Source organism: Canis lupus, chromosome 20, assembly GCF_011100685.1.
Source record: "Canis lupus familiaris isolate Mischka breed German Shepherd chromosome 20, alternate assembly UU_Cfam_GSD_1.0, whole genome shotgun sequence".
In the NCBI taxonomy this organism is placed as follows: Eukaryota; Metazoa; Chordata; class Mammalia; order Carnivora; family Canidae; genus Canis; species Canis lupus.
The window spans coordinates 50,991,336-51,009,305 of record NC_049241.1 but is presented as its reverse complement, the minus strand read 5'-3'; the positions used below and the strand labels follow the sequence as shown (position 1 = coordinate 51,009,305).

General features: G+C 54.2%; 2 protein-coding genes across 4 annotated transcripts; both read right to left on the bottom strand.

Moving 5' to 3' along the window:
* Positions 1-258: 258 nt before the first annotated feature.
* CDKN2D (cyclin dependent kinase inhibitor 2D) lies at positions 259-2,830 on the bottom strand. 2 transcript variants are annotated; one of them, XM_038565322.1, is made up of 3 exons: positions 2,688-2,830; positions 2,274-2,429; positions 259-1,225 (listed from the first exon to the last, which is right to left on the bottom strand). In XM_038565322.1, exons 2-3 carry the CDS (start codon positions 2,412-2,414, stop codon positions 866-868), a joined length of 501 nt encoding a protein of 166 aa, XP_038421250.1. In that variant the 5' UTR covers positions 2,415-2,429; positions 2,688-2,830; the 3' UTR covers positions 259-865. The 2 variants fall into 2 exon arrangements, with proteins under 2 accessions (XP_038421250.1, XP_038421251.1); XM_038565323.1 differs by lacking the exon at positions 2,688-2,830 and having other exon boundaries at positions 2,274-2,549.
* Positions 2,831-4,420: 1,590 nt separating this feature from the next.
* Positions 4,421-15,155, bottom strand: AP1M2 (adaptor related protein complex 1 subunit mu 2). 2 transcript variants are annotated; one of them, XM_038567305.1, is made up of 12 exons: positions 14,997-15,155; positions 13,583-13,739; positions 13,289-13,356; positions 11,723-11,853; positions 11,455-11,602; positions 11,236-11,362; positions 10,622-10,770; positions 10,469-10,540; positions 6,368-6,526; positions 5,695-5,820; positions 5,246-5,321; positions 4,421-4,829 (listed from the first exon to the last, which is right to left on the bottom strand). In XM_038567305.1, the coding sequence occupies exons 1-12, from the start codon at positions 15,036-15,038 to the stop codon at positions 4,807-4,809; spliced, it is 1,278 nt and encodes a 425-aa protein (XP_038423233.1). In that variant the 5' UTR covers positions 15,039-15,155; the 3' UTR covers positions 4,421-4,806. The 2 variants fall into 2 exon arrangements, with proteins under 2 accessions (XP_038423233.1, XP_038423234.1); XM_038567306.1 differs by having other exon boundaries at positions 10,622-10,764.
* Between the last annotated feature and the right edge of the window lie 2,815 nt (positions 15,156-17,970).

The following is a 17,970-nucleotide window of genomic DNA, read 5'->3' as shown; positions in this document are numbered from 1 at the left end:
ACGGCCCCCCCGGGGCTCCCGGCACCCAGCTGACATCTGGGGGCCCTTTCTCCACTCGCGGTTTCCTGCCTCCCTTCCGTTCCGACAGCGTAAACCGCTGCCCCACCCAGCTCACTCACCTCTGGCACCCTGGGAATTACCACTCTCTCCCCTCCCCCAAAGTGTCCACGATCTGTCCCCCCGCCCTGCGCCCACCCCCCACAAACGTACTGGACGCGCGACACTCCATCGCAGACTCAAAAATCAAAAGCCACCAGCTCTGTGATCATGCACAAGTCTTAATTTAATGGGTAAAAACATTAAGTTATCACACAACAATTTTTTTTCCACAAAGCTTAATAAATAGAATCTCTTTTTTTTAAACGCTGTACAAGAGACTGGAAAACAAGCTTCCAACAAAATATGAATGAACTGATACTACCCTTTTATTGATTTGAAACACTCCCCCCCTCCCCCATGCCTGAAAGCAGTGTGCACACTTGAGGTCTCTCTCTGGGTACAGCCAGCCAAGGTCGCCAGGTTCCAGGAGCCCTGGAAGCGATGACCTCACTCGGGCTGGGGCTTTAAATGCTCTGCCCTTGGGCGTTTGCAGCCCCAGCAATCTGAGGCGCAGAGAAAACTGAACCGTTTAGATGGCTGATGTCTGCAGGAGCCCTTCTCTGCTCAACACATCAAAAGGGGTGAGAAAAACAAATTGAGAAATACCCCTCAAACACACACACCCCGCAAATCAACACCAACAAGCCACAAACTGGTGCCCCTTCCCTTTCGACGGTGGGCAGGAGTGAAAGAAGAAAGTGTTTCTTCTCTCCTCTTTTAACATAGAACCTCGCTGGGTCCTGTTGCTGGAGGGGGTGGCCCCAGGTCACAGCAGTACCACAGTGTGCCCCTGCAGTATGTCCATGAGATCCTGAGCTCCTATCCCCTGTGCCAGCTCCAGGGGTGTGAGCCCCCTGGCATCCCTGTGATGGAGATCAGACTCAGTAGCCAGGAAGCTGACCACAGCTGTGTGGCCCTCTCGCACTGCCAGATGGATGGGGAGTGCCCCAGTGCCATCGGGAGCATTGACATCAGCACCATGCTCTACCAAAACTTTCAGAGTGTCCAGGAATCCAGTGCGTGCTGCATCATGGGCTGGAGTAGTGCCGGTGGCATCCTGGACATTGGGGCTGGCACCTTGCTTGAGGAGCTCCAAGGCAATGGTGGGGCTGCCAAACATCATGACCTGTGTGGGGGCACAGAGTAAGGGGCCTTCAAGGGAGAGGTTCCTTGAAAAGGAGTCACTGAAGAGAGGGGTCATGCAAGAATAGGGAACACTAGAGGTCTTCTCAAGAATGGGGAAGCCCCAGGGAACACAAGCTCTCAGACAGCTGTTTGATACCCCAGAGAAAGGTATCTCCTGGAAATAGGAACCCCCAAGAAACTGGTCATCACCTAAGGATAAGATGATCAACTAGGGAATAGCCTCTATGAAAAATTTCAGGGAACTTAAGACCCTCACCAAGGAATCAGACACTTGCCCCAACCCATACGGGAAATCATTAGGAAATATGACAACCCCCCCCCCCCGGGGAAATAGACCTTATAGAATGAAAACTGCCCCCAAGGAACTTGCCTACTCAAGGTAAATAAGATGCCCAGAGAATTTGAAACCCCCTTCTCCAATTAATAGCTCCTCTCATATAATGAGGATGCTCCCAGGGTACTTGACTCCCTTAAGAAATGGGGTTCCGCTGTAAAATGGCCCCCAAGGAATAAGGACGCCCATGCCATCTGTAACTGTGCCCCCATCAGGACTTCCCTTAATATATCAGCAATCTGGGGGAAAAAAACCAACCCAGAAATTGAGATCTCCCCAAATAACTGGATACCTCTCAGAGAACTCTCCAGAAAATGGGGATCCCCTGGAAACATGAATCCTTCCTTCCAGTGATTGGATCCCCCCACAGAAGCTCCAAGAAACAAGAGCCATCCCTATGAAACCAGGACCCAAGGAAGCTGAACTCACACCACGGAATAAGAACCTCCCCCGAGAAACTGAATCCTCCGCACCCAGAGAATAAGAAATCGTCCAGAGAAGATGCAAAGTCCTCCCCTCCCCCAACCTAACCCATCCACCCCCCACCCATGAATACGGACATCAGGGAGCAACACCTACCCAGGAAAAAAAGGACCGGATCCCCAGTCTGCCACCACGACGGGCGGCCCGGAGACCTAAGGGAAAGGGTGTGGGGTCCCCGCCCCGCCCTCGCCCCGGGCCGGCCGGGCCTCACCTGCAGCGCCGTCTTGCCGAAGCGGTTCAGGGCGTCGGGGTGCACCAGCTCGCGGTGCAGAAGGCGGCGCACCTCCTGCACGTCGCCTCGGGCCGCGGCCCCGCTCAGCCGGTCGCCGGCGCGGACCTCCTCCAGCAGCATGTCGACACTGGCAGCCTGCAAAGCCCCCCGCCCCACCCCGGCGCGGTCAACGCGGGGAAGACGCCGGCCCGAAGATCCCCTCCGAGGCGCACCTGGCCTGTGCGAGGCTCCCCGCCCGGCTCCCAGTCTGCACTCGGGCGCGACCCCCGCCCTCCCCGGGCTCCTCCCCCTGCCGGCCAGCGGGTCCCCGGGGGCCGGGAGCCCGGCCCAACCCTCCGCCGCCCGCCCGGGCCGGCGCCCGCCCCTTGGGGGCCGGGTCTCCCCCCAACTCACCCTCCCTCCTCCTCGACGGGCGGGGTCTGTTCTGAGCCTGCTACGCCGTCGCCGCCGAGCCGGCCGCCAGGGGGCGGAGCCAGCGCGCGCGAGGCCCCGCCCCGAACGCTGCAGATTTGTTTTCTTACGAACTCGCTACACTGTAGCCCAGCAGCACTGCCCCGCGCGCGACCCGGCGGCGCCCCGCCCACCCGGGCAGCGCAGCCAATGGCCACGCGTCGCCGGGGGAGCTCGGCCCTCCGGCATGGGCGGTGCCGCTCCTGATTGGCCGAGCCGCCGGCGACCGGTGGACCGCCGGCAATGGCGGGGTTTTCGGTTTTCAAACTCGCCAGGCGGGCGGGAAAGGGAGCCGGTTTAACTGACCCGCGGGAGAAAGGTCAGGGGCAGAGTAACGCGGGCTGCTCCCGAGCCTCGGCACCTCTGGGAGGAAGGGAGGCAGGGCTGGGGCAGCTCGGGCCGGGGTTTCACCATCCGGTCACGCGATAAGGATTTATTAGCCCTTTGGGCACAGCGCATTATTTCATTCGCTCCCCCACCGCGTGCTGGAAGCCTTCCGGGCGCTGGGGCGCGCACATAAGGGCAACTGCGTAATTTTAGGTAGGGTTAAGCGCCGTCGAGAAAATAAAACGGGGTGGGGGGCGGTTGGGGTGGGTGAGAAAGAATCACGGTCTGGCTCAGACTGAACCAAACCTGGCACTTGCCAGGGCGAGGACAAAACTCGCCGCTGCAAGCTGCAGCCGCCACGTGGACGAGCCTGGGAGGCGAGAGGCGAGGTCCGAGGCGGCTCTTACAGGTGCCTGCATTCACTTAGCGAGCACCCTCTGTGTACTAGGCGCCGAACTGGAGAGCGAGGCAGCCCGGTGGCTCCCGCTGCAGGACCCCCCCCCCCCCCCCATCATTTGGGTTGGGAGAAGACAGAAATTAAATCTTTGCGGAGCGGTAAACGCTCCGAAGGTGATAAAACAGGTAAGCGAAAGTCTCTTGGGAAAGGAAGGCCGTTGAAATAGGGAGGTCAGGCAGGGCCTCCCCGAGGAGGTGACATGTGCGACTTGCAGGTGAGGGAAGGAGCCATGTGACTATCTGGGGGAAAGCACGCCAGGTGAAGGGTGTTATGGATGCAGTGGCCCAGGAGCAGAAGCGCTGAGGACTGGGACCCCTGGGTGGCTCAGCGGTTGAGCATCTGCCTTTGGCTCAGGGCAGGATCCCGGATTCCCGGGATCAAGTCCCACATCAGGCTCTTTACATGGAGTTTGCTTCTTCCTCTGCATGTGTCTCTGCCCCTCTCTCTCTCTGTGTCTCTCATGAATAAATAAATAAACTTTTTTAGAAAAAGCAAGCCCTGAGGACTAAATGGGGAGAGTGGGAGGAGGTGAGGACCGGTAAGTGGAGGGAGGGGTAGTGCACATCAGGCTTGTGGACCGCAATAAGCCACTAGCCCTTGAGTTTTTAGTTTTAACACGGGAGCCCTGGGAGGGATCTGAGAGAGCCAAGACCTAGGACTTAGCAGTTAAGAGGCGCCCTCTGGCTGCTGCAAGGGGAACTGATGGTGTGAGAGCCCGGTTGGAGCCGGTTGGGCCTGGGGCCCAAGGAGCAAGGGGGAGAGGGGCAACTGCACTGCCACAGACCAGCCAGGACTAGGGCTGAGAAATGGATATGCATTGCCCACTCCTGTCCCAGCACTTCAGGGGTGTCCCTGGCATCCCCAGTCCCCAGCCAAGAATATACACAGCAGCTAGATTCATTCTTTTTAATACCATCCTAAAACTCCAGGTGGGCCAGCATGGCCTCTGGGCTCAGTAGCTGTGAAGGAGAGGCCCCAATACCCCTAAGGCAGGTCACTGCAAGAAGGCACTCATGAGGGGGGCTTTGAGGCCCTCCTCTATTTCTTCATATAAAACTGTAGGAGGGAGGAGCCCCGAGGCAAGAGGGAGGTGGGGGAGGCAGGCCAGTTCCTCCCAGCCTGTGGATTGAGGGAAAGGCAGGGAGGAAGCCAGGAGCAGAAACTGCTAAGTCGGGGGCCTTCCCTCACACACATCCCCCATCTTCCTCCCTCTCAAGTCGACTGCCCAGCCCAGGGAGAGGGAAGGCCCCATGTCCAAGTCCCCACCTCTTCTCTCTCCTAGCTGGTACGAAGTTGATAATCTGCCAGGAAACAAGGAGCAGAGACCATCTCAGAGTTGGGGAAAGAGAAGAGAGGGGAACCTACCCCCCCCATTTAATCCATCCCCACCCTAGTGCTCATGATCAACCCCATGGGTACATAACAAGGCTAAGAATGGGGTTCAACACAGGGATAGTAACCATAGCAACAAGCAGCTCCTTTCTGGGTACAGATTGAGTGCTGTGCGTTCAGTCCCTTGTCCAAACTCTATCAGTACCTTAGAACTGGCAACTGCCCCCATTTTGAAGATGGGCAAACTGAAGCCCAGCTGGCATGGTGATAAAGACAGGGTAGGCCTGAGGCCAGGCCTGCTGAATATGGGTGCCCTCCAAGCCAGAGTGTGATCAAAGCCCCGAGACCATCCTCTTGATTTCCTTGACCCCACCGTCTGCCTTACCGCCACTTTGGGTGATATAGCGAACCCATGGCAGGGCCTGGTAACCGCTTTTCTCAATGATCTTCATGTATCGGACCTGAAAGGGAATGAAGAGAGGTGGCCCAGGTTGTGGAGAGAGACTGGCTGTGGTGAGAGAACCATATGTAACACAATTGATGGGGGAGGGAATAGGATGACACAGTCTGTGAATAATGAGGTGATGGGTTGGGGCAAAGGCATGACATGGGCTGTGGGAAGAGGGGAGCAGGGAGACAGTCCAGGACGCTGGGAAAGAGATGGCACAGTGTAAGGGAATAGACACAACGTGGTTTTGGGGAAACAAGTGGCACAAGCCGGCTACAGAGGAGAGGTCACCCAGGCCAGGAAGCAGAAGTGACCCAAGCCAAGGGACAAGAGAATGGGAAAGCCACTGAGGCCAAAGAGAGAAGACACCGGCTCGCTACACTCACCTGGATCCCAGAGACGGTGAAATAGGGGATCTCAAACTTGACCCCAATCGGGGGCCGGCCCTCCACCTCCTCCTTCTCCACGCTGGGGAGGCCAAAGTGGGCACGCATCAGGTACTCCTTGCCCCCCTGAGGGCACATGGGCGCATCAGACACACCAAAGGCCTCTGTGTGCCCCAGACCATCCTCACGGCAGCCCCCAGTGCCGGCTCTGTTCCTTGACCATTTCAGACCAGAAATGAAAGGCTCATGGCTGAGACACAGCTGAAGCTTCTATCTATAAAGCCTGCTCTGAGAGCTTCTAATGGTCATCCCCCACTTTCCAGGCCCTGATGGACCCTCCCAGATTACAAGGACTGACCAAATCCTGCAGCAAGCAGCCCAAGGAAGAGTGGTCCTATTTCACAGATGGCAGACAGAGGCTCCATGAAGGGAAGTGGGTTTCCCAAGGCTGTCTAGCTCACAGAGGAAAGGGTGGAGAACCTGAACCCCAGGACTGGTTTCCTTAAGACCTGGGAGGCGGGGCGCTTAACCACCACGCTGGCCTGCTTTCCAGCCTTATTACCCTCAAAAGATAACCCTGTGCACACACACAGGTCTCTCTGATTTATTCTCTGCCTTGCTTGCAAGCCACAGGGGCAGGTCCCTCAGATCCCACACCCATCCCTGTACTCACCGGGAAAGACTTAATACTCCAAATAACGACATTCTTTTCCGGCACGTACTTGGCACTGCCTACACTGGTCTTGAAGCGAGGGGAGTCGGCATCGCTGGGGACGGGCACAGATATCTCCACACCATTGGCCACTGACTGCTTCTTAAACTGCCCCTTGGCCTGTTAGTGGAGAGGGTATGGGGTGTGAAGAATTCACTCTTGCATTCTGCAAATATTCAGCAACCTGAAGTGGGAACGGTCATCCTGCCCATTTTACAGAAGAGGAAATGGAGACCACAGGGACGCTGAGGCATTTGCCTGGAGATGCACAGCCAACAGGTGGCCGGGCTGGGGGGTCACACCCACAGGAGACTTCAGAGGCTCTGTTCTTAGTGACTTTCCTTTTGGAAAGCATCCTACACCTTTGCCTGGCCCAAAGTGCCAACACTGCCCATCACAGAGGAGTTTTTATTTGATAATGGGCATTTAATGACCCCCTACGGGAGGCCTGGGTGGCTCAGCAGTTGACTGCCTGCCTTTGGCCCAGGGCATGATCCTGGAGTCCCAGGATCGAGTCCCACATCGGGCTCCCTGCGTGGAGCCTGCTTCTCCCTCTGCCTGTGTCTCTGCCTCTGTCTGTGTCTCTCATAAATAAATAAAATCTTTAAAAAAAAAAAAAAAAAAAAGCCCCTAACGTGCTGGGCCCTGAGCCAACTACTTGGCCCTCTCACTAATTCCCCATCCCTAAGGTCCATTTTACAGATGAGGAGACTGAGGCACTTTGTGCGAGACAGTAAGCTGGTACCTGGCACAGCAGGGACTTGAGTCGAATTTGTGTTGTCAACCATCGCTGGCCTTCCTTACAAATAAATGAACAAGTTACCTTATCTGTATCTAGCACATGACACGAGACAAACTTTGAACACAGGGATTTTAAGTGTTCTATGTGCTAGCATTATGATTACTACTACTGATGAATTTGGGGAGGGATATCTGAGAGGTGGGATCGGGGCAGAGGACCTAGAAATAAACCAGAAGGGATATTCTTTCCGGGAAGCACCAGTATTAACGGCCCCTTCCCCTTTTCCCTGCGCACAGCGATGGGGACATTGAGGGGTGTCAAGACCCTGCCTGGTGACCATTCACCCTGCAGTCCAACTTCCCTGACACCCCAAAACCAGGGAACAAGGTCAAATATAAAAACACAGACTCTTGGGGCACCTGGGTGGCTCAGTGGGTTAAGCATCTGCCTTTGTCTCAGGTCATGAGCCTGGGGTCCTGGGATGGAACCCGTGTCAGGCTCCTTGCTCAGCAGGCTCCTTCTCCCTGTGTAGCCACCTCCACCCCAAGCTCAGTCTCTCACTCTCTATCTCAAATAAAATCTTTAAAAAATAAAAATACATAATAAAAACACAGACTCTTGAGCCAAGCAGACCTAAGTTCAAAGTAGCTTCCTGCCCTTGCTAGATGGTGGCATCTTCATCCCTCCAAACCTCACCTTACCCATCTGTAAAAGAGGGCTCACTCTAAGTTGTGTAGGAGCTCTTTGGGACACTGGGAGACATGCACAGAGCTGTTCATGGCAACAACTAGAGGAGCCAAGAATTAGGACAACTCCCGCAGGAGAAGGGATAGTTGGAAAAGATCCCCATGGTGGAATATTCTACAGCTATAAAAAGGGCCATAGGTACAGTTCCTGTGACTTGTGTTCAAGTCAGTCTTACACAGGGACGCCTGGGTGGCTCAGAGGTTGAGCATCTGCCTTTGGCTTAGGTCGTGATCCCAGGGTCCTGGGATCGAGTCCCAGATCCAGCTCCCTGTGAGGAGCTTGCTTCTCCCTCTGCCTATGTCTCTGCCTCTCTCTGTGTGTTTCTCATGAATAAATAAAATCTTTGAAAAAAAATCAATCTTACACAAAGCAAGTCAGTTCACTGATAGGATCGGAAACCAGCAGAACAAAATATTTATGGTAAAAATGTGGGTGGCAGGGCGCCTGGCTGGCTCAGTCAGTGGTGCGTGCAACTCTTGATCTTGGGATTGTGAGATTGAGCCCCATAATGGGTGTAAAGATTGCTTAAAAATAAAACTTAAAGATAAAAATAAAAAGTGAGGGATGCCTGGGTGGCTCAGCAGTTGAGCGTCTGCCTTTGGCTCATGGTGTGATCCTGGGATCGGGATCAAGTCCCACATTGGGATCCCTGCTGGGAGGCTGCTTCTCCCTCTGTCTGTGTCTCTGCCTTTCTCTGTGGGTCTATCATGAATAAATAAATAAAATCTTTAAAGATTAAAAAATAAAAAGATCTTTTAAAAAATATGGATGGCACAATTATAAAGAAAGGCAAAGAAATTATTTACATAAAATTGAAGATCATGATTACCTCTGGGGAAGGGGTGAGCAATAATTGGGGGAGGGCCATGTGGGGGCTCAGAGTCTGTGGTCAAGCACATTTGAATATGCTGAGTACTTTCTTTTTTTTTTTTTTTTTTAATTTTATTTATTTATGATAGTCACACAGAGAGAGAGAGAGGCAGAGACACAGGCAGAGGGAGATGCAGGCTCCATGCACCAGGAGCCCGACATGGGATTCGATCCCGGGTCTCCAGGATCACGCCCTGGGCCAAAGGCAGGCGCCAAACCGCTGCGCCACCCAGGGATCCCTGCTGAGTACTTTCTTTAAACCACATAAATATTATGTATGTATATATATAATTTGATATGAAAGTAGATAAGTAGGGATGCCTGGGTGGCTCAGCAGTTGAACGTCTGCCTTTGGCTCAGGGTGTGATCCTGGGATCCGGGATGGAGTCCCACATTGGGCTCCCTGCAAGGAGCCTGCTTCTCCCTCTGACTATGTCTCTGCCTCTCTCTGTGTGTCTCTCAGGAATAAATAAATAAAATCTTTTTTAAATAAAAGAAAGTTAATAGGTAAAACATGTCAGTTGGTGTTAAGTCATAGGGGAAAAAATAGAGCAGAGAGGGAGGTGGGGAATGATAAGGGGTTGCAATTTTAAATAGGGAAATCAGGAAAGGACTCTCAGGAGGTGACATTTAGCTAAAAAGCTGAAGGGGATGAGGGAAGGAGCCATGTGGGGTACCTGGGACAAGGAGGTGGTATGATCCAAAGAAAGGGAATAGCCAGTGCAAAGGTCCTGAGGTATGACCTTGCTTGGTGTGAATAGAGAAAGCCGATATAGCTGAAATGGAGTGAGGGAGGAAGACAGAGGAAAGAGGTAAAGATAGGGAGGTGAGAGGCACCTGGGTGGCTCAGTGGTTAAGCACATACCTTCAGCTCAGATCAAGTTCTGCATAGGCTCCCCTCGAAGAGCCTGCTTCTCCCTCTGCCTATGTCTCTGCCTCTCTCTGTCTCTCATAAATCAATCAATCAATCAATCAATCAAATCTTAAAAAAAAAAAAAAGGTAGGGAGGTGACAGGGAAGACTGTCACGGGGCCTTGTGGGCTGCCAGGACTTTGGCTTTTACTCTCAGTGAAGTGGGAGCCATGGAAAGTTCCAGGCAGAAGAGAGACACAGCCAGACTGATGCTCATAGGTGCCCTGTAAAGGAATAGACAGTTGGCAGCGGTGGGGGTAAAGGCAGGAGCTGGGAGACCAGGGCATATGCAGTGGAGGGAGTGTGAAGTGGGCAGATTAGGGATCTACCTTGCTGAAGGTTTGTCTGTCTCTCCAGCTGGCCTCAAGCTCCTTGAGGACAGCATATCTTTTATTTCTTCCCTCCTGTCCCTTAGTTCCCTTACAAGGTAAGAGGCTCAGTTAAAATCATAATAGGGACAGCTAATACTTTGTCCATCATTTAGACAGTATTGAGAACCTACTATGTGTCTGCTGTGTGGAAAAGAAATCCACACAGGAGAGAAGTAGATGTGATGGTCAGTAGAGCAGAGACCAGAGGGGGCGGGAGAGGGTGGGAGTCCAGGCTGTGAGCCTGCTGCTGGAAAAGCAACTCAGGTAGAAGGAACAGCCAGTGCAATGCCCCTTCAGGGAACTGTGCCTGACGTGCGTGAGAACAACCGGGGAGACCAGCGTGGCTGGAGGGCGATGGGGAGCCAGGGAGGACGTGAGAGCTGGCAGATCAAGCGCTGAGTGTTGCTCCCCTGGGCCTACCTTGACCATGATCTCCACGCGGCTGTGGGAGAATTTCTCAATGACGGACTCAATCCAGATCAATGGCTTGACCTGCAGACAGCAGAAGAGGAAGTTCTTGGAGGTTCTGGGGGTCGGCCTTCGCCCCTGCAGTGGGGCTTTACCCTGCTTCACCTGGGTGCTCAGACGGTAGGACATGAGCTCGAAGTCGCCGTCGGGCGGGATGAAGGAGATAGTGCGGTCATTGTCAAAGCGAGAGAGCCGCACGCACTGGTGGAATTTCACGTCCTCCAGCTCCACGGACTTGTTCTTGCTCCCTGAAACTCGGAGCCGAGTGGGTGGGTGACCCTGGAGGCCTGGGATAGGGTCTCTAGCCCCGCCTTTCCCGCCTCCCAGGCACTGTTACCTGCATCGCACAGGTAAGGAGACTGAGTCCCAGGAAGGATGAGGAGCAGGCCTAGGGCCGCCCAGCCGGCCAGGGGCAGAGCTAGGATCTGAACTCAGGGAATCTGGCTCTTGCTGCCAGGTTTTTAAATGTGATGCTATTCCGCCTCCTACGCCCACTGGAATGTCAGCTCCATGGGGACAGAGATTTGCCTCCCACCTCGCGGTGCGTGGACCAGGCACCCAACAATGAAGCCCTGTGGGCGCCGCGGAGCCAGCAGCTGCAGCACCGGCCAGGACCAGCAGAGGGCGCTCCAGTGCCGAGTGGAAAACCGGCTGGCATTCTCTGGGTCCCCAGGAGGGGCAGGGTGGGCTCCCTCGTGCATCCCCCTCCAGATGCTTACGGCCAGTGAGCTCAAACAGGACGCGGTCGTTGAGGCCAAGCCGCAGCTCTGGCATTCCCGACAGAAACACCTTGAGCTTGATGGTGCCCACGATCTCGCTCAGAAGGACGCTGCCATTGGCATTGACCTGAAAATGCACATATGGGGGGGAGGGGTGTCAAGGAGCATCATCGGGCCTCCTCTCCTGCCCCCCAGGCCACGGAAGGAGTGCGGGCTCACCAGCAGGTTGACAGACTCTATGACATCGATGAAGACCTCATTCTTCTTGTACTTGAGGCCCTCAGAGCGCCAGGACACGGCATTGGTGACAGTGGGTGGCACCCGGGATTTGCCAGTCACCAGCTTGTTGCCCTGCTGCGTGATGTACCTGTCAGGAGGGTGGGGGTGACTAGCAGCTGGACCCAGGGACACTCCCCTCTCCTCTCCCCCCCCCCCAAGTTCCTTCCATCAGTGGCTCACCCTGGGGCTGCCCCCAGGGCCCACTCACTCTTGCAGGATCTTGCTGTCAGTGGTCTGTGGGAAGCCAAAGTCCATGAGCTCATCCAGCAGCTCGTAGACGATGACGAAGTTGTCTCGGATGCTCTCCTCCTCCAGCTCCTTGAAGTACTCAGAGAAAACCTGGGGGTGCAGGGAAACACACACCAGTAGAGGCGTGGCTGTGGTACAGCCATACGACGGGCTGGGGCCCCACTCAGCCAGCCAGCAATCCACCAAGCAACTATTGAGTGCCTACTATCTACCAAACGCTGGGACATTAATGGTGAGCACAACCAACAGTGTCCGTGGTCTCATGGAACAGTCTAGTGGGGGAAATGGACCGGTAATGGGACCAAGAGAAATACAACATGTAAAGTGTGAAAATGAGGAAACCACAAAGTAGGAAGCCAGAGGCAGGGAGGTCCAGGAAGCCTTCCTGGAGGAGGGATTAGAAGGGCTTAGAGACTTTTTCTTTTCGTTTCTTTTCTTTCCTGTGGACCACGGAATGCTGTGTATCTGGTGCTGTTTACAGAAGGGTTTTAATGCATAAAATATATGAGATGGCCAAGGAAATCTGTTATACAGAAATACGTCTAAGTTCGTGGAACCCCTGAATTCACAGGGCTTTAAGGGTTTGGGTCCCCAAGTTCAGAGCCTCTGGGAGTTTTGTAGGCTAAACCACAGCAGAGAACCTATCAGTCATCTGACAGTTTGAGAAACCCTCCATCCTTCATTCTGCTCCGGCCCCACTGGCCTGCCTTCCGTTCTCACCTCTTTGCATATGCCGTCCCCTATGCCTGGGACAATCTTCTCACAATGGACTCCTTGTCATTCAGGCCTCAGCTCAAATGTCACCTCCCCAGTGAAGCCACTACATCCCTCCTCCCCTCTGAGTATCACAGTGAGACTAGCACCCTAGTCACTGGTTCTCATGATGTCCTGTTCAATCTCCTTCATGCCCTTTAACTCCTCGGGACAGGCAGGGACTGCACCTGCCTTGTGCATAGCTGTGTCCCCTCTTCGCCTGGCAGGAGACAAATCAATACATATTCCTTGTTTGTTGTAAAGTATTTACTGAGCACTTTCTCGGTCACTGAGAATGCAATTTAGCAAGCACTCAAATTATTATAGGATTCTCTAGCCGTGCTAACGCTAACACCACCACCAAACCTTTACTGAGCACTCACTGTGTACTAAGCCCCTGTTTGAAGCACTCATAAATATGAATTTGACTAATTTGTACAACACCCCAAGGTGGGACTTGTTGTAACCCTCAGTTTAGACACTGAGAGAAGTGACTTGCTCAAGGTCACACAGCCAGGAAGAGTAGGGGGCTGGGACTGCAACCCAGTATTCTCTGGCCCAGGATTGAGCAGTGCACCCTCTTGAAGACCTGCTTGGTCCTTGCCCTATAGGGAGAGATGATCCCTTAGCAGCTAATGAGAACACAGAGATGGGGTTTCAATGGAGGTCAGGGGAAGCTTCCTAGGAGAGATGGATCCTGAAAGAGAAGAGCAAATGGGGTGGAGGGGGGTGGACAGACAAACCAGCTGGCCAACGGGAAGCCAGAACCTACCTCCACCGTCTTGTAGAGGAAGGAGTACACGAGGGAGGCGTTGGCATTCTTCAGCGTGGTAGCCACCACTATGTGCAGCAAAGTTAAGGAAAAGGTGCCGTTTTGGAGGTCTCAAATGGAGCCCAGATCCTAAATCCTCTGGCTGTCCCCCCACCCTCACCTCATTTCTGTCCATCCCCTCCACCCCAACCCGAGCCCCTGATGTGCTGTGCAACTTCTGCCCTCAGTCTACTCTCTCTGGGCCCAAGCTGCTACCACCCCAGGCCTCCAGGATCCCAGCTGGGGGCTGGATACAGTAGAGGTTGCTATGTTTGATCCACAGAAAATGCACCCGGCCATGGCTCAGTAGGGGGGCCAGGGCGCCCTCCTCTTCCCGCTGCATGAGCAGAGGCATGAAGTGCTCAATCTCACTCATGGCCACGTCGCCCTTGTAGTTGCGGCTGATCAGGGGCTAAGGGTGAGCAGAGAAGGCCTGGTCACGGCTGGAATCCGGGACCCTTCATCCAGGGGCGTCAGAGGGCCTGGTTCTGACTCTACTCCCTGGCTGACAGGCAAGGGCAAGACTCTGCTGCTCTCTGCCTCAGTTTCCTCCTCTGTAAAACGGGTGTGTGACCAGGGCAAGGTATCCAGGGTCCTCACTGAGGACCAGGCCGCGTCCTACCAAAGACTGGGTGTTTGCTAACTGATTATGTCCTCACTACAACCTGTGGGGCGGGCACCAGCACTATCTTCATTTGAAAGCTGGAGAAAGGCAGGTGTGAACCAGGTCTCTAAGAGGTGCGGAAATCAGGGGATGGGGAGGGGAGAGGAGGGGGAAGGAGGCAAAAAAAAAAAAAAAAAGATTATAGAAAGAGAGATCATACATCGCACAGAGCCGCCGGCTGGCAGGCAGTGAGCCCTGGATGCTAACAGTACTACCTCCTAGGGTGGTTTAGTCCAGGGCTGAGAACCAGGACCTCGCAGAGCCCGTCCTCAAGCACTTGAGCTTTCACCACCACCCTGGTTTTTTATTTATATATATTTTTAAGGATTTTATTTATTTATTAATGAGAGACACAGAGAGAGAGAGAGAGAGGCAGAGACACAGGCGGAGGGAGAAGCAGTCTCCATGCAGGGAGCCCGACGCGGGACTCGATCCCGGGACTCCAGGATCACGCCCTGGGCTGAAGGCAGGCACCAAACCGCTGAGCCTCCCAGGGGTCCCCAACCACCGTGGTTTTTTATATGAAATGACAAGGCGCTTGAGAGGGGACTTCAGGAGGGGACAAGGCAGCCCCAAACGGGAACGAGGGTCTCCCGCCCCTGCCGTCTTCCCCAAATATTAATCATGTGGATGATGAGGGTGATAAAAATCCTTTCAACCGACCGACCGACCGAACCCCTAATGTTTGCAGCGGGGCTACAGGGCCAAGCAGTCGACGCTCAGCGAGTTGCAGTCACTCCCAGCGGGTGGGGACCTCGTTCTCCCCATTTTTCCGGACAGGGAAACTGAGGCTCCGAGAGGCAAAGGCCCTGCCCGCGCGCGGCGCGCTGAGGGGCAACAGGGGAGGTGGGCTTCGAGCCGGGACTTCCCGGGATTGGGGGAGGGGTGTTCCCACGCTCCCGGGGCTTTCTGGAGCCCCCCCGCCCGCGAGGAGGGGCCGCCCCCGGGCGCAGGGGCGCGCGGCCTCACCTGTCCTGCCCCCGACACCCCCCGCGCCCGGCCCACCTTGCCCTTGACGTCGAGGATGAAGACAGCCGAGGCGGACATGGTAGCGGCCGGCGGACCCGGGAGGCGGGGAGCGAGCGCCGGGAGGCGACGGCGGCGCTGCTTCCTTCTTCCTGCGGAAGCGCCCGCGCGCAGGTGAGCGCCCAGGTGAGAGCGTCTTAAAGGGGAGGCGCGCAGGTGAGCGGCGCTGTCGGCCGACGCGAGGACTGCAGCAGGGCGGGGCTCCGGAGGGGCCAGCTGCCCCGCCTCACTTTCCCTCTGCTCCCGGGAGTGCGGATGGGAGGAGTCTCCAGGCCGACCAACCACCCATTGGTCCACCCAGCCAGCAGCCAGCCAGCCTTCGACCCACTCACCCCCACCCATTCATCCCCCCACCCATCACCCATCTCCATTTATGCACCCACCCACCCAGCAGTCCCTCCACGCACCTGACCGTCCATTCGTCCACCCACTCAGCCCCCACCCATTCACCCACCCACTGACCCATCCTTCCCCATCCATCCACCCATTCATCCACTCATCTTGTTTTTCTTCTGTCTCTCCCACAGGCACGTCAGCCCCAGTGGAGGATTTTGCCCTGTTCGTATCTGTGTCCCCAGGGCCCCACGCTGGGCACTCAATAATATTTCCAGGCCCGTGGGGAGGAGAGGGAAAAGAATAAATTTGTCCAAACCATGCATGCATGCATTCATTCATTCATTCAATAACTATTTACTAATTAATTTATTCTTTCACTCAGACATTTTCTGACTAGTAAATTTTTTTAATGACGAACTGTGGGTAGCACTCTGAGCAGAACAAACGTCGCTGCTTTTATTCTTATTCCTAATGTTATTCTTATTCGTTCCAAAAGTACTTATAAGCGCCTATTATGTGACACTAAGATGTTGACAAAATAAAGTCATTGTGACTATATTATAATGTTATTATTCACTCAACAAACATTTATTGAGCATCTTCTGTGTGTTGGACTGAGCATACGGAAGCGACTTTCGTTATGGTAATGCTGCTGCTGATGAGTCACGCAGTGGATGAATATTTATTGAGCGCCCTCTGTGACACTATGGGTGGCAAATAGACAAAGCCACTCCACTGGCTCTCTTTGAGCGAGGGTGAGAGGCACACAACATAAAAACCCCAAAACGAGATGATCTCTGATCATGATGGGAGATCATCTTGATCATCTTCATCATGATCATCTCTGATCAAGAAGGCGAGGGAACTGTTGGCAGGGTTTGAGGAAGGGGGGGACTGTGAGATCTCAATGGGAAGTCAGGGGAGGGACTGACATTTGCAAATTTCCCACCATGACCTTATGGGCTGGAAGAGAGTCCTCATGCAGAGCCTAGCATAAAGCGGGTACTAATAGTGTTTTTGTTGTTGTTGTTTATATGTGCTGGTAAAGCACAAGGCCTCCGGAGCCAGCTGCTTGGGCTCAAGTCCTGGCTCTGCCACCAGTCAGCTGGGTGACCTCAGGCACCTGTCCTCTCCTCCCTGAATTCTTGTCTGCACATCTGCGAGATAGAAATAACTTCCCTCGTTAGATTATCATGCAGATGCCTGAGTTACTACCCCCAACGCGACTCTCAGAACAGACCCGGGGTGTAGCCAACAATCAATATTATTATTAGGGGGCATGTGGGGGGGCTCAGCCAGTTAAGCATCTGCCTTTGGCTCAGGTCTTGATCCTGGGGTCCTGTTCTGTGGGGAGCCTGCTTCTCTCTCTCCCTCTGCAACCCCCACCCCTACTCTTGCTTTCTCTTGAATAACTAAAATCTTTTCAAAAATAATATTATTATGATTTGCTATCATTGCTATTATTATTTACTGTGTAGCAGTTAAGAACACAGGGTGGCCGCTTTGAATCCTGACTCCACTATTGGCTCTGAGACATTCGGCTAGTGATTGCACCTTTGGTGCCTCAGTCTCCCCTCCTGTTAAATGGTCGTAAGAGTCTCGGTGCCACCTCCTCAGGCTCCACTCGCTGGCCTACTGGGCAGGCCTGGATGCCTGGCCTGGCACCCGTGCTCCTTGCACATCAGCTATTACAGACCCGCTAACTGTCAGCCCTCCTGGCGGGATGAGCAGGGGAAGGAAAGGAGCACTCCCTTCCTGCCTGACTGGAACTGATCCTACTTAAGAGAGGGAGAGGCTCAAAGGGCCGGGGGTGGGGGTGGGGTGGGGGGGATGGGGGGGGTGGACACTCAGCTCTCCCAGGCCTCATACTTCCTTCTGCAAACCCAGCCCCACACTCTATCAGCCTCTGGGGATGGGGAGGGCGTCCCCACAGGGACTGAGGGAGGGAGGCGAGGGTGGCAGCTGCTATCAGAACTACCCACTCCCCTCCTCGCTGGCATCTAATGGGGATAATATCACAGCAACGAAAGCAGAAATGCACTCCTTGAGCATGTCTCACCCGATACTCCTTTCTGTCTTCAATTTTTTTTTCAAGTTAGTTATTATTATTATTATTTTTTTTTTTTTTGCTGTTCAACTCTGGTCTACCTATCTTTGGTGTTCCTGAGAATTCAGGACCCGAGGGGAAAACATTTCATGTCTTCCTACCTTGGAAGAAGCAGAAGCACAGAAAGGTGAAGCAATTCGCCTGGGGTTGCACAGCTGGGAGGTGCCTGGGCCAGAATTTGAACCTGAGTCCTCATGTTCAAGAGTTCAACCCAAACCCACTCCCAACTGCTCTGCCCCATATTGCCAGATACGAGCATTACTATTATCAACAATAGGCCCTGCTGGTGTGGTGCCCATTATGCCCTAAATGTCTCCCCTGTGGGAATGCTTCCGGAAACAATGCCTTTTTTTTGTTTGTCTTAAGATTTTATTTATTTATTGGAGACACACAGAGAGAGGCAGAGACATAGGCAGAGGGAGAAGCAGGCTCCTAGCAAGGAGCCCAAAGTGGGACTCGATCCCAGGACTCCAGGATCATGCCCTGAGCCCAAGGCAGACGCTCAACCAC